The sequence below is a fragment of the Sturnira hondurensis genome, unplaced genomic scaffold (genome assembly GCF_014824575.4).
Source record: "Sturnira hondurensis isolate 20B ecotype Veracruz unplaced genomic scaffold, ASM1482457v3 Scaffold0018588, whole genome shotgun sequence".
In the NCBI taxonomy this organism is placed as follows: domain Eukaryota; kingdom Metazoa; phylum Chordata; class Mammalia; order Chiroptera; family Phyllostomidae; genus Sturnira; species Sturnira hondurensis.
The window spans coordinates 111,969-125,148 of NW_028091219.1; the positions used below are offsets into that span (position 1 = coordinate 111,969).

Here is a 13,180-nt window from a genome sequence, read left to right on the forward strand (position 1 = left end):
TGAAATAATAATCTCCTCTGAAGAAATCTTCTCTCAAATTTTTGCCCAATCAAACCAAAAGGTCAGTTAAGGGTTCCAATCAGATACAAAAGTCTAGACCCAGATTAATCCAGGAAGTTCTAACATCTGGATTAAGAGATTAAAACCCGACTGTCTACCCCAGGGCAGGGCCCTATCTTGAATGCTCACACCCAAGCCTCGGGTGTAAACTGACGACCTACTCCTAGGAACCGACCTCAAAAAAAAAAAATACTTATTGCAAGCACAGGACTCTAAGGTGAGACAATGGAGGCTCGCCTGCTGAAATGGGATGAGCGACCTAAGAGACTTTGGGTAGCTCTGTCCCGTGCACCCTACTACAACAGAGAGTCAGTGTCCCCGCACTTACACCATCATCAGTGCTGCCCTAGATCCCATACCTCATATGTCAGAAAAGCAGAGTGAAGATTCTGTCTCCTGGGAAATTTGAATTTCCCATCTGACAGAAGAGGAGGCAGTTTCACCTGCAAAGGGACTGAGAGAAAAATATTTTCTCCTCTGATAGTCCCCAAACTTCATGTCTGAAGAGCTAAACAATTATTTTAAATAAATAAATTTGCCCTCCATTTTCTATTGATAATGAGTTTCCAATAAATGTGCAATGAATGTGTGTGTGTGTGTGTTTTTTTAGGATTTTACTTACTTATAGATAGAGGGGAAGGGAGGAAGAAAGAGAGGGAGAGTAACATTAATGTGTGGTTGCCTCCCCCATTGGGGACCTGGCCTGCAACCAGGCATGTGCCCTGACTAGCAATCACACTAACAACCCTCTGGTTCACAGCCCATGCTCAATCCACTGAGCTACACCAGCCAGGGTTAATGTGCTTGAACTATGTCGGAACTTGTCAGTTATGGCCCAGGACACCCGGTTTGTATAACAGCTCACCACCAGCTCCTCCAGATCACAGTGCTGTACCAACTACCTTGCACATGGACACTTGGATTAACCATTAGCATTCACAACACGAATTTTTTTCGTCCTCTCTGTTCAGATTCACCATGCAAATGAAGAACCCTTACCCCACAGCCTAGACCTCCATCATCCTTAGTTGCTAGTGTCCCATTTCTCAGAGGGAGAGTCCAACAATGACAATGAAAGGAAACCCACCTGAAGTTGGCTAGGTACTTTGTCTGCCAGAGGAGTGTCAGAACCCTCAGCACTGGACCAGCTCCACCGCACACAGTGCTCCTTCTTCGAGCTGACAGGATACTGGGGCAGGTTCTGTTACCCCTGGTCTCATAGGCGGGCTGCAGTTCACGGGAGAACACAGAGCTATCAATCACATTTGCATAATCCCTTGGAGGAATGCAGGAGCTACCTATCACATTAGCATAAACCCCCCAGGGGCATGGCAGGTCCCCTAGGGATGCTGGGTGCTTCACCCTTCGCCCTTTGCAACCCTCTGTGCGGTCTGGGAAGCACATGCTTCCTGCTCAGAAGCTGCACCTCTCCTAAGACAAACAGACCCTGGGCCTGCCCGCTGTCTACTTCTGCATGGACGGTAGACCGCAGTGGGCTCAGTGAGATCTTACCTCGAGGGCCGCGTGAGCGCAGAGTCCAATAGCACGGAGCCCGTGGCACCCCGCGGCCCCATCAGCTTCACCTGCTCCCGCCCGCATGGGGGGCATGCCCCCCCGCCTTGTGGTCTGTGTACCAACAGTGCCTCCACACTTCCCGGCAGACCCTGCCTGTCCCCTGTCGCCACCAGCGTCCTAGCGGTCTCTCTACACAGCTGAGCCGGGAGATGCACCATGCAGGAGCCTGCAATTTGTCCGTCCATTCGGACTGGCTGGTTTTGCACTTTGCCTTGCCACTCCATTCCCCGGCCCTGCGTAAATGGTCCCTGGGTACACAGGAGGAGCTCCCTGTCCCTGCCTGTCCCAATCTGTTCCTGTGGAAGGAAGTGAACCCACTGGGACCTGCTCACTCGTCGGCTGCTCCCATTGGTTGGCAAGTGATTCTTCCCGCCTTCGCTTGTTCCGGCCCCCTGGTCGTGGGGAGTTTGAGGCGCTGGTGTTGCATCCATTAAGACACATTGAGGAAGGGAATCGTGAATCCCCCCATTTGGGCACTTAGAGTGGCTTCCTGTCACTGCTCATCCAACCAATGGACTTAACTCATATCTGTTAGAATCTCTTTTACAGTAGAAAAGAGAAGACAGAGTTCGTTTTATAAAAATGGTGAGCCTCTCCGCTGTGAAGTTTCTTTCTAGTACAGGAGAAGATAAATGATTTTCACCCAAAACGGTATGCGGTAGGAGGGACTTATTGTTCAGACAGGACCCGGTTAACCGGACCCGAAGGGTGATCCCGAGAATAGTTGAGAGCACCTGGTTAAGACGCAGGGTGGCCCAGCCAGAGTTAAGTCCATTGCGGGGACCGCCGCAAACACCCGGCAGCTCTGTGCAGGTGGCCAGATGGAGTCCCAAGCAGCTGGTGTCCGGCTGCTTCTGTGGTGCCACCGGAGGATCCCGCAGGGGTCCGCATTCCAGGGCTTCCACCAGGGTTACCCTGGGAGCAGGTAAATCAGTGATAAAGATAAAGTTAAGGAGCCAGGCACATGAGGTGAAATACATACAGATGATGAGACCCAGCCACCGCCCTTCTGCCCGCACCATTCAGAAGTGCAGGTGCCCACCTGTGTGGGCTCCAATGGGACCCAGGGGTTGCCAGCTGCTTTGGAGGATGCGATGGTCAGGGGAATAAAAAAGAAAGTGCCTGAAAGTGGGGATTCACGATTCGCTTCCTGAACATGTCTTAATAGATGCAATACCAGTGCCTCAAACTACCTAGGACCAGGGGACCAGTGCAAGAGAAGGCAGAAGAATCACTTGGCAACCAATGGGAGCAGCCAACGAGTGAGCAGGTCCGAGTGCATACCCTTCCATCCATAGGAAGAGATCCTCGCAGGCAGGGACAGGGAGCTCCCCGTGTCCACCTGGGGGCCGTTTATGCAGGGCCAGGGACTGGAGTGTCAAGGCAAAGTGTAAAACCAGCCAGTCCGAAGGGAGAAATTGTAGACTTCTGTGTGGTGCATTTCCCTGCTCAGCCCTGCAGAGACAGGGCAAGGACGCCAGCAGTGACAGGGGACAGAAAGGATCTGCGGGGAGGTTGGAGGCGTTGCTAGTCCTCAGACCGCGAGCGGCCGATGCCAGCCTGGCGGGCAGGAGCAGGTGAAGGCGATGGGTCCCCGCGGTGTGGCGGGCTCCATGACATTGGACTCTGGGCTCAGCGCGCCCCTCAACGTCCGATCTCACAGAGCCCACCGCGGTCGAAGGTCCATGCAAAAGCAGACAGCCAGTAGACCCGGGGCTGTTTGTCTTAGGAGAGGTGCAGCTTCTGAGCAGGAAGCATGTGCTTCCCAGACCGCACAGAGGGTTGCAAAGGGTGAAGGGCGAAAGCCACTCTAAGTGCCCGAATGGGGGGTTCACGATTCCCTTCCTCAATGTGTCTTAATGGACGCAACACCTGTCCTTCAGGGACCTGCCTTGCCCCGGGGGTGTTATGCTAATGTGATGGGCAGCCCCCGCATTCCTGCAAGGGATAATGCAAATGTGATTGATAGCTCTGTGTTCTCCCGTGAACTGCAGCCCGCCTATGAGACCAGGGGTAACAGAACCTGCCCCAGTATCCTGTCAGCTCGAAGAAGGAGCACTGTGTGCGGTGGAGCTGGTCCAGTGCTGAGGGTTCTGACACTCCTCTGGCAGACAAAGTACCTAGCCAACTTCAGGTGGGTTTCCTTTCATTGTCATCGTTGGACTCTCCCTCTGAGAAATGGGACACTAGCAACTAAGGATGATGGAGGTCTAGGCTGTGGGGTAAGGGTTCTTCATTTGCATGGTGAATCTGAACAGAGAGGACGAAAAAATTCGTGTTGTGAATGCTAATGGTTAATCCAAGTGTCCATATGCAAGGTAGTTGGTACAGCACTGCGATCTGGGGGAGCTGGTGGGGAGCTGTTATACAAACCGAGTGTCCTGGGCCATAACTGACAAGTTCGGACATAGTTCAAGTACATTAGCCCTGGCTGGTGTAGCTCAGTGGATTGAGCATGAGCTGTGAACCACAGGTTCATTAGTTGGATTCCCACTCAGGGCACATGCCTGGGTTGCAGGCCAGGTCCCCAGTGGGGATGTGTGAGAGGCAACCACACATTGAGGTTTCTCTCCCTCTCTTTCTCCCTTCCCCACTTTCTAAAAATAAGTAAAATTCTTAAAAACCACACATTCATTTCACATTTATTGGAAACTCATTATCAATAGAAAATGGGGGGCAAATTTATTTATTGAAAATAACTGTTTAGCTCTTGAGATGTGAAGTTTTGAGACTGTCAGAGGAGAAAATATTTTTCTCTCAGTCACTTTGCAGTTGAAACTGCCTCCTCTTCTGTCAGATGGGAAATTCAAATTTCCCAGGAGACAGAATATTCACTCTGTTTTTCTGACATATGAGGTACAGAATCCAGGGCAGCACTGACGATGGTGTAAGTGCGGGGATACTGACTCTCTGTGGTACTAGGGTGCAGGGGACAGAGCTACACAACGTCTCTTAGGTCACTCATCCCATTTCAGCAGGTGAGCCTTCATTGTCTCACCTTAGAGTCCTGTGCTTGCAATAAGTGTTTTTTTGAAGTCAGGTTCTAGCAGTAGGCAGTCAGCTTACACCCGAGGCTTGGGTGTGGGCATTCAAGATAGGGCCCTGCCCTGGGATAGGCAGGTTTTAATCCCTGCATTGGGCAGTTAGGATATCCCGGATTAATCTGGGGTAATTATTTGTATCTGATTGGAACTCTTAACTGACCTTTTGGTTTGATTGGATGAAAGTTTGAGAGAAGATTTCTTCAGAGAAGACTATTATTTCAAGATACAAAATTATGAGAGCAATTACCTGTGAATATATAGAGATGTGTCTGTTAAAAGAGCGTTACGGGACTTTGGGCCATAATGGTTTAGATAGATACACTGTGCCTCCTCAGGCAACTGAAACAAAGATAACAACAAATAAAAAAAAAAAAACAGAACCCACAGAAAATAGAACTGTATGTAAGTCCAACAACTAAGGAGTTAAAGAAGAAACACACACCCAGACTGGTAGGAGGGGCCGAGATGGGCAGCTTGGGTGGAAACGATTTCTGGCAAGGCAGAATCTGGTGGGCCAGGCAGTCCTACATTTTCATGCAGAGAAACCGGGAGGAACAACTGGGGAGCAATACAGACCGCGCAACCCAGGGTTCCAGTACATGGAAACTGAGCTTCAAATTCTCTGAATGAAAAAGAAAAACGGTGGGGTCTGAGGTTGCTGGAGAAACTCCCAGTCTCACAGAAGAGTTTGTTGGAGAGACCCACAGAGTCCTAGAACATATACAAAACCAGCCACCTGGGAATCAGCACCAGAAAGGATCAATTGCTTGTGGGTAGTGGAGAAAGTGACTGAAAGCCAGCTGAGAGCCCAGCAAGCAGGACTGTTCCCTCTCTAACCCCTCCGTCACATACAGTGCCATAATGCAGGAATGTTGCCCACCCTAGTCAATGTGTGTTGAAATGAGGACATGTAGCTTAATCAGGATAATAAAAAGAAGACAGGTTATGCTTGGCAAGTGGGGTCTGTACTCTGGTGTATTCCCATGCAGTAGAGAACCTGGAGGTCAAGAGTAGTTTTGTGAAGATGCAAGAAGATGTTGTTTTAACAGTGCACTCTTCTGATCACTTCCCTTAGATGTACAATTCCAAGTAAGACCTAGGTGTGCTGTGTCATCCTAAAAGACTTTGAGCACAAGGTGCAGACTGAATAAAATTCCATGACAGCTACTTTACTGTCTACTTGTAAAACTTTGTCATATTACTAACGTTTTTGAAACGTCTGTTCCTGTCATTTGTAAATTGGCCAAAAACCATCTTTAGCTTTGATACTGTGGAAATTAATAAACAAGTATATGTAAAGCTGTAAATACACAGTCACATTTAATCCGTGTTTAACTTTTTACCCCCAGGGGCTCAGGTACAACTGGATGAATTAATTATTCTTTGGTTATGATGCATTTTTATTGTTTGTCCATAAAATACACTTAATTATTGTTATGTTAGAGAAGAAAATTAAGTTCATAAGTAATTTCTCACACATGTATGTATATGCATGTTTTTGAATATACATATGCATGTGTATATATGTAATTAAAAAGGGATGTGTATCTAATGAAGATAATAAGGACTTGATTTGAGGGTTTCAGCTACTACTTGACAAATTACCAGATGGACCAACCAGATTTCCTCATAAAGTCCAGCCATCCTGTATTCTGGGCACCCTTGTCTGACAGGAGTGAGGGCATACATAACGTTACTCTATGACTCGTGTTTGTTTTTTCTTTCTTTCCGTGGTGGGATTTGATAGATTTAACTGAGGGGATTGGTGCATTTGATCCTGCCAAGTGGAATACAACAGTGAGTGGATGAACTCTATCATCAAATAGGTTCTTAGTAGTTTGATATCCAGGTCCGTGAGGAACTTGAGACAGAAAGCGGTGAGGCTCCAGAGAGCTCCATGGAGGTTGGGGTACAAATTGAAACATAAAAACACAACAAGAGATTTTTGCACAAAACTCTGCTGGTGCAAAAAAAAAAAAAGAACAATGACACCTGAGAAATTCCACAATGTTTACCCACAGGTAAAACCAAAGTTTACATATGGTGTAAGTCAAGGATTCCTGTGCTCAGAAATAAGGAAAGAGATTGAATACTTGTAGATGTTGTAAGCTCATTAACATAGGAAATTTAGTACTCATGAAATTCTTACTTGTAAAATATCTGTATTTTGACCTTCTTTGTAGCAACCACAGCTACCGTCCTACTACAATTGACCTTGGACAGTAGAGACTTCTGCCTGTTATTCCCAGAGTGCAGCCCTGGTTACAGATCATCAGGTTGGGAGCAGGAGACAAACCCTGGTGAGCACTGGGACCTTGTGATGGGCGCGACTGGAAATGAAACCCAGACTGGGGTCTCACGGCTTCTTTTTCTGTCCCCAGCCTTGCCTGCTTAGTGCCTGGACTATGTCTGACTGAGAACCCAGAAAAGGACACCCGGCAGCTGGCCTACTGACCGTGAAGTTCCTGGTGAGAAGGGGATACCAGTTCCTTCTACTGTAATGTCACCCCCAGGGCCATTACATGGGCAAATTCTTCCTACTGGCAGGGAAGTCCAAGTACAAGCCCATGGAGTTCAGGCACCTGACGTCCCAATAAGTTTTCCCACAACTGTAGGACAGTGATCATGAGTCAGGAACTCATTTATAATGGATCTCCTTCCCAACATCACACAAATTTATGCCAGGCTTCACTAGGCTTGCTTATTCACAGAAGAGATGAGAGAAGTTTTCTTTCTCTCAGCCAGTCATGGCCTCACTGGCCAATCATTAACACATCAGTCGTGTGTCTGGTTGTGATGCTGAAAGGATGGTGATGATGGCAAATGGCAGAGATGGAGGAGGAGCAGAGCGTGACAGGACAGTGGAGAGGTCACTGAGTGAGCACGTGTGCATGCGTGATCAGGGTTAGGAGACCCACAGTGAGGACCACTCAGTGGAGGGGAGCATGGGAGGGTTAGTAAGGAGGAATCAGTGCATTTTCCCCAATTTTAAACCTCTTCCAATCACCAGAGTGAATTTTCACTTTTGAAAATGTCTAAGTATAAATGAAGTTATCATTTTCTGACTTGCCCCATCCCATTTTTACCTCTTAGTTAAAAAAAAAGCAGTATATATGTAGGGAATAGGATTTTCTTAATTGTGCTACATATAAAGGAGAAGGGGTGTAGTAGGTAGAGCAAAAGTTGGTCCTATGTAATCATTTGAAAAACTGAGTAGACCAAAGGCAATCAAAAGGCTTGTTTTATCCTTTAGCACGGAGACAAAATAAAGCCACAAAGGAAGCAGGGATAACTGCTGTTTGAGGTCTCAGATAAAGTGGAGTAGGGCGCCCTTGTCCCACAGCACAGTCATCTGGGACTGTCCTTTAGCACAGCTTCTCAGAGGGCCCTGGCCTGTGCTGCTGAAGCTCTCCACCTCTTGTTTGCTATGCTCACCTGAGTCCTATAGCTGTAAGTCAGACACACCTACTGGTATCACATTTTGCAGACTTGTTCAGTTCTGAGGGATGCTAGAGATACTTTCAAGGGTCTCTGACTTTTTAATGATGTATCTAATAATATTTTGTGTTTAATGGAGGTTTGCTAGACAAGAGATATTTTTTACTTTAGTATACAGAGTCTTTCAACACTCGTAACACATACTGAAACCAGATTAAATATGAGGAACTGGAAATTCATGCAGGAAAATAATTTCAACCAATGGCCATGTTCTAGAAGGACCATATCATGGTCATTGTTAGGTTTGTGATGAAACTATAGGGTTACTTGAAATTCATTGAAAGGAGAGATTTTGTTTTAAACTTTAAAGTGAGTATTTTCTAATCACCTGGCTGGACATTCAGGTGATTAGACAGGTGGTTTAATGACCAGCTTAATGAAGAACCCTCAAGTTGTATTTTACCACAGTTCAGGTGAGGCATCTTTACAATATATTATCAGGAACTCAGTGTGTGTATGTTTCTGTGGGTGTATCAGAAGGGCAGATACCAGCTTAGCACTGACAGTTAAGAGAGTAGAACCCTGAACACAGGTTGATCTGTCCACATACCCGGCTGCCCCTCATTTCCTCTGTGCTGCAGTCTCAGCTCTTCTGTTCACTGGCTGCAACTGATCTGTGTAACCCAAAGTGTTCATGGTCTTTTAGGAACCTGTGACCTTGAAGGACATAGCTATGGACTTTACCCATGAAGAGTGGGCCCAGCTGGACACGTCCCAGAGGAAGCTGTTCATAGACGTGACGCTGGAGAGCATCAGCCACCTGGTGCCCTTGGTTGAGTCATGAAACCAGTGTGAGTGTGTACATGTGCGTATGTGTCCATTGATTCACACACGGAGCAGGGACACAGAACTGCTGCCACTGTCCCAGCCCTGTTGCCTGGACCGAGTCTCTCATGACCCTCATCGCTGCTGAGAAGGAAGATGTTTGTTTTACATTGTGTTTTCATGAGAACACCAGAATGTCATCTTGACCACAATTTTATATCTTTTGGCTATTCTGTCTCCAACCCTGAGAACAGAATGGAAAAATTGGTGGATATTGTTAATTTACAAATGATTGATCATTATTTTTAAATATTTATTACGTTCTCGAATATTTGGAGGCTTAAGACCAGAGCATGGAAAATAAGATAATTTTGATTATGCTTGTGGAACTTACATTGATTCGGATCTGTTTGAAAATAATATTCGACCCGTTCAGGAGGTGTTAACATCTCACATGGGGAGTAAACTGGGCATTCTAAATTCTGTATTTGAACTTGGTCTTGGGCATGAGCATCTAGAATTCCTCTAGGTTTCTGCCAATGGTCTGGAGCTCATCCCAGGCTGATGTTGGAACCACCATGCTTTTTTTATTGAAGGTTGATGTGGATCCCGGCTCCTGGGGTCCACAGCTTTATAGATGGGAGGAGAGGAATTAAAATGGACTACGGAGTCCTGTGGAGGAAAAGGGATGGTATGGCTTCTCTCTCAAGGGGAGAGAGAAAGTGGAAACTCTAGTTTCCACCTCCGATGTCCAAGGTCAACGTCCTGTAGCTCTGTGTCTCCAATTTCGAGCTCTTTTCCCGATACAAATAATGGAATTTGGTTTTCAGGTTCCGCCTGAATTCCGAGTAATCTCTTCCAGAGACCCTGCAGTTGCTGAGATATAAAAAGTATCCCTTTATCTCTGTAGGTCCGAGAAGGGCCCACACCCCATTCCTGAAGGCATAGACAGCAGATTAATCCGTGGACCTTGGGGTTGCCCATAAGACAGAATTGCAGACCGAGCCCTTCATTCAAAGACCCAGTCTTCCAGAGAATCTTGGCCCTGCAGCAGGAGCTGTCAGGTGGGACACCTGGTGAAGATTGTCTCAGGAGCCATGGAGGCTGCGTCTCCCCACCCAGAGGAAGAGGGACACTATGGTGTTGGGGCTGGGCTTTGGAACCTGGGGAACACATGCTACATGAATGCCACCCTGCAGTGCCTGACCCACACCCCACCACTGGCCCGCTACCTGCTGTCCCAGCGGCACTCGGAGACCTGTCCCAAGCCGATATCCTGCATCCTGTGTGCCATGCAAGCTCACGTGACTAGGGCCCTCCTGCTTCCTGGAGACCCAATCGAGCCCCCCGAGGAGCTGTTTGCTGGCTTCCACAGACTGCAGCAGGAAGATGCCCACAAGTATCTCATGTTCACCATGGATGCTATGGAGCAAGCCTGTCTGCTTGAGCTGGGGCAGCTGGCCAGGCCCTCCCCGGGCGCCACGCTGATCTGTCAGATCTTCGGAGGCTACTGGAGGTCTCAGATCAAGTGTCTCTGCTGCCACAGCGTATCTGACACCCTGGACCCCTACCTGGACGTTGCCCTGGATATCCAGGGGGCTCAGAGTGTGACCCAAGCCCTGGAACTACTGGTGATGCCCGAAAAGCTGGATGGTGGCAATTCCTATGCATGTAGCATCTGCCTGAAGAAGGTGCCTGCCTGCAGGACCTTGACTTTGCACGCTGCCTCCAAGGTCCTTATCCTGGCATTGAAACGTTTCTTGTCTTTCACAGGCAGCAAAACAAAGAAGGTGGTGCACTATTCTGAGCGCCTGGATGTGCGACAGTACCTGTCTGAGCAGAACACAGGGCCCCTTGTGTATGAGCTCTATGCTTTGCTGGTCCATGCTGGGCGGGATGGTACAAGGGACATTACTTCTGCTCTGTCAAAGCTGCAGGCGGTCAGTGGTTCAAAATGAATGATGCTAAGGTGACCGCCTGTGCCACTTCTACTGCCCTGTGCCAACGTGTCTATGTCCTCTTTTACGTCCAGGAGAGTGAATTGGAAAGAGGCCGTGGCAGTGTGTCTGTGAGCGGGAATCCAAGGTGCCCCGGGAAGGAGCGTAAAGTCCTGGGATCAACCCAGGAGGACACTGAGAGTCACTCCAGTGTCACAGGTTCTGGGTTGCAGAGTCCTGTGCAAGAGACTTCAGTCAAATACAGCAGCTTGGAGGAGTGGAGACAGCTCCAGGAGCTATCCAGAACCAAGGCCAAATACAACCTCAGGAAAGTCGAATGTGTCTTACCGGCCAACTCGGTCATGATTCACCCACCCAGAGGCCTGTGTGGCATGCCCACGTGTCCTCCTGGACAGGAAAACTACCCACCCAATAGTCCAGGTAGGGGGAAAGCCAGGGCTCACAAGAGGAGGAAGAAGAGCACAAAGTCTCTGCGTGAGTTCCAGTGATCACCATGGCCCCATGGGCGCATCTGCCTGTCCAAGGGCATTGGACTGATGACCAGCTCTGAGGACTTTCCCATGGGCCCTGTGAGAAGTGTCCACAGTGGGGAAGGGACACATAATGTGATTTTTGCAAAGTGGGACACTTGTGAATAAATGAAGTTACTTTCCAATAATTGATTCAGAGTGTTTTGATGAGTATGGGGGAGGGAGTTTAGTTTAGTTTTTATTTTTCCTAAGGGATATGGTGGGTCCTGGATATGGTGCCATGGAGGCCTGAGGGTGGGTGGATGTGGGCACTGGCTGGATTCTGCACCTGTGTTTCTCCAGCTGCCAGCATGGGGGATTGACAGTCGGCATTGCAACCTGAATGCCTAGACATGGCAGGTTTACAGCCTGCAAGTCCACGTAAACGGCCACGGAGGGCAGCTTCAGCTTCTGCACCACTCACGGGAGAAGCAGCTGGAACCCTGGTTTCACTTGGGGGATGTCGCTAAAGGGGATCAGGGTGCATCTCCTGTGTTCCAATCACGGCAGATCTCACACATCCACTGCCGTGGACACGCCAGTGGAAAATGTCAAGACCCAGTTCATGCGCCAATACGTAAAGTCCGGTCACACATTCCACCTTCAGTCTCCTCGCACCTCTTCCTGACATTGCTGAGAATTTCTCTCCTCCTCAGCCAATGGGACAATCAGGTGACTGACAGAAGCATGACCCGGGTTAAGGGTTTACGTGCTGGGAGTACATTAATCTACACCTAATATTTAAACTCCAAATTTCCTGTCAGTTTTGAGGAATGACATTTTTCTAAAGGAGGCAATCTTACAAGGATTTCTTTTCTTTCTGCTGGACTAGACTCTGGGATCATTTTCGTGGTGTTGGAGGAGTCAGGAGCTGGGTAGGTTTTCAAGTCCTATGGGTGGAGGACTGTTCCCTGGGGTGGCAGGGTGGAGACTGCAGTGTCCTGGGAAGGGCAATGAGGCCACTGGAGGATTAGGAAGGAGGATATGTGCAGAGAGTGAGGCACTGACCTCTGTCCCTGCAACTTGAGGGGATGTTCTTGAATGAGAATAAGGGTATGTGCAGGGACTCACATGGTGGGCCCAAGTTCTGAAGGTAAACTGAGGAAAGAAGTCAGGATCCTGAGGCAGAAGTCTGGTGGTTTGATGTGGGCAGATGAGAGGAAGAAAGCAGGGAAGGTTTGGGAATGAGAGGAAAGGAAAGGAAGGGGTGTGCTTGGCTCACATTGGGACCTGGGGTCTGACACCATGGAAAGGGTAGAAGGAATGGAGGTGGCATGACAGGGGCACCTGTGCCTGACCTCTAGGTCAGGAGGTGGGGATCAGGCACCTGGATAACCACTGAGAAGGGGATCCTCCCTGTCTCCCCAGGCAGATGGAATCGAGCCTTGAGCTGTGAGGAGAGCATAAATCCAATGAGGGGCAAACCAGTGCAGAAGATAGAAGGGCCCTGGGGTGATGAGTCTGAGAGAAAAGAGTGGACAGCAATTGGGCCAGAGTCCAGAGGACCACCGCAGGACTGAGGCAAAGGAGGGCCCCAGGCAGCAGGCTCCTCTTTTCAAGGTGGGTGGGCAGCACAGAGACAGCTGGGCCTCACTGAGGTGTGTGTCTATCTGTGAGGACAACTTGTCTCTTCGTGGGAAGAACAGCCAGCCCTCTCCCAGAATAGGTCTACTCAACATTCAGTACCCAAAACTACTGAAGTCCTTCCTAAGCAAAGTTATCATAAACAGTGACAAGGACCCAAAATACTGACCATGACCACAGCAATAGA

General features: G+C 48.6%; 1 protein-coding gene across 1 annotated transcript; it reads left to right on the forward strand.

Moving 5' to 3' along the window:
- The first annotated feature begins 10,039 nt into the window (after window positions 1–10,039).
- LOC119003302 (ubiquitin carboxyl-terminal hydrolase 17-like protein 6) lies at window positions 10,040–11,388 on the forward strand. Its single transcript, XM_037069565.1, is given in 2 exon segments — window positions 10,040–10,832; window positions 10,835–11,388. Coding segments are annotated over 2 exon segments (1,347 nt in total).
- Window positions 11,389–13,180: the final 1,792 nt, after the last annotated feature.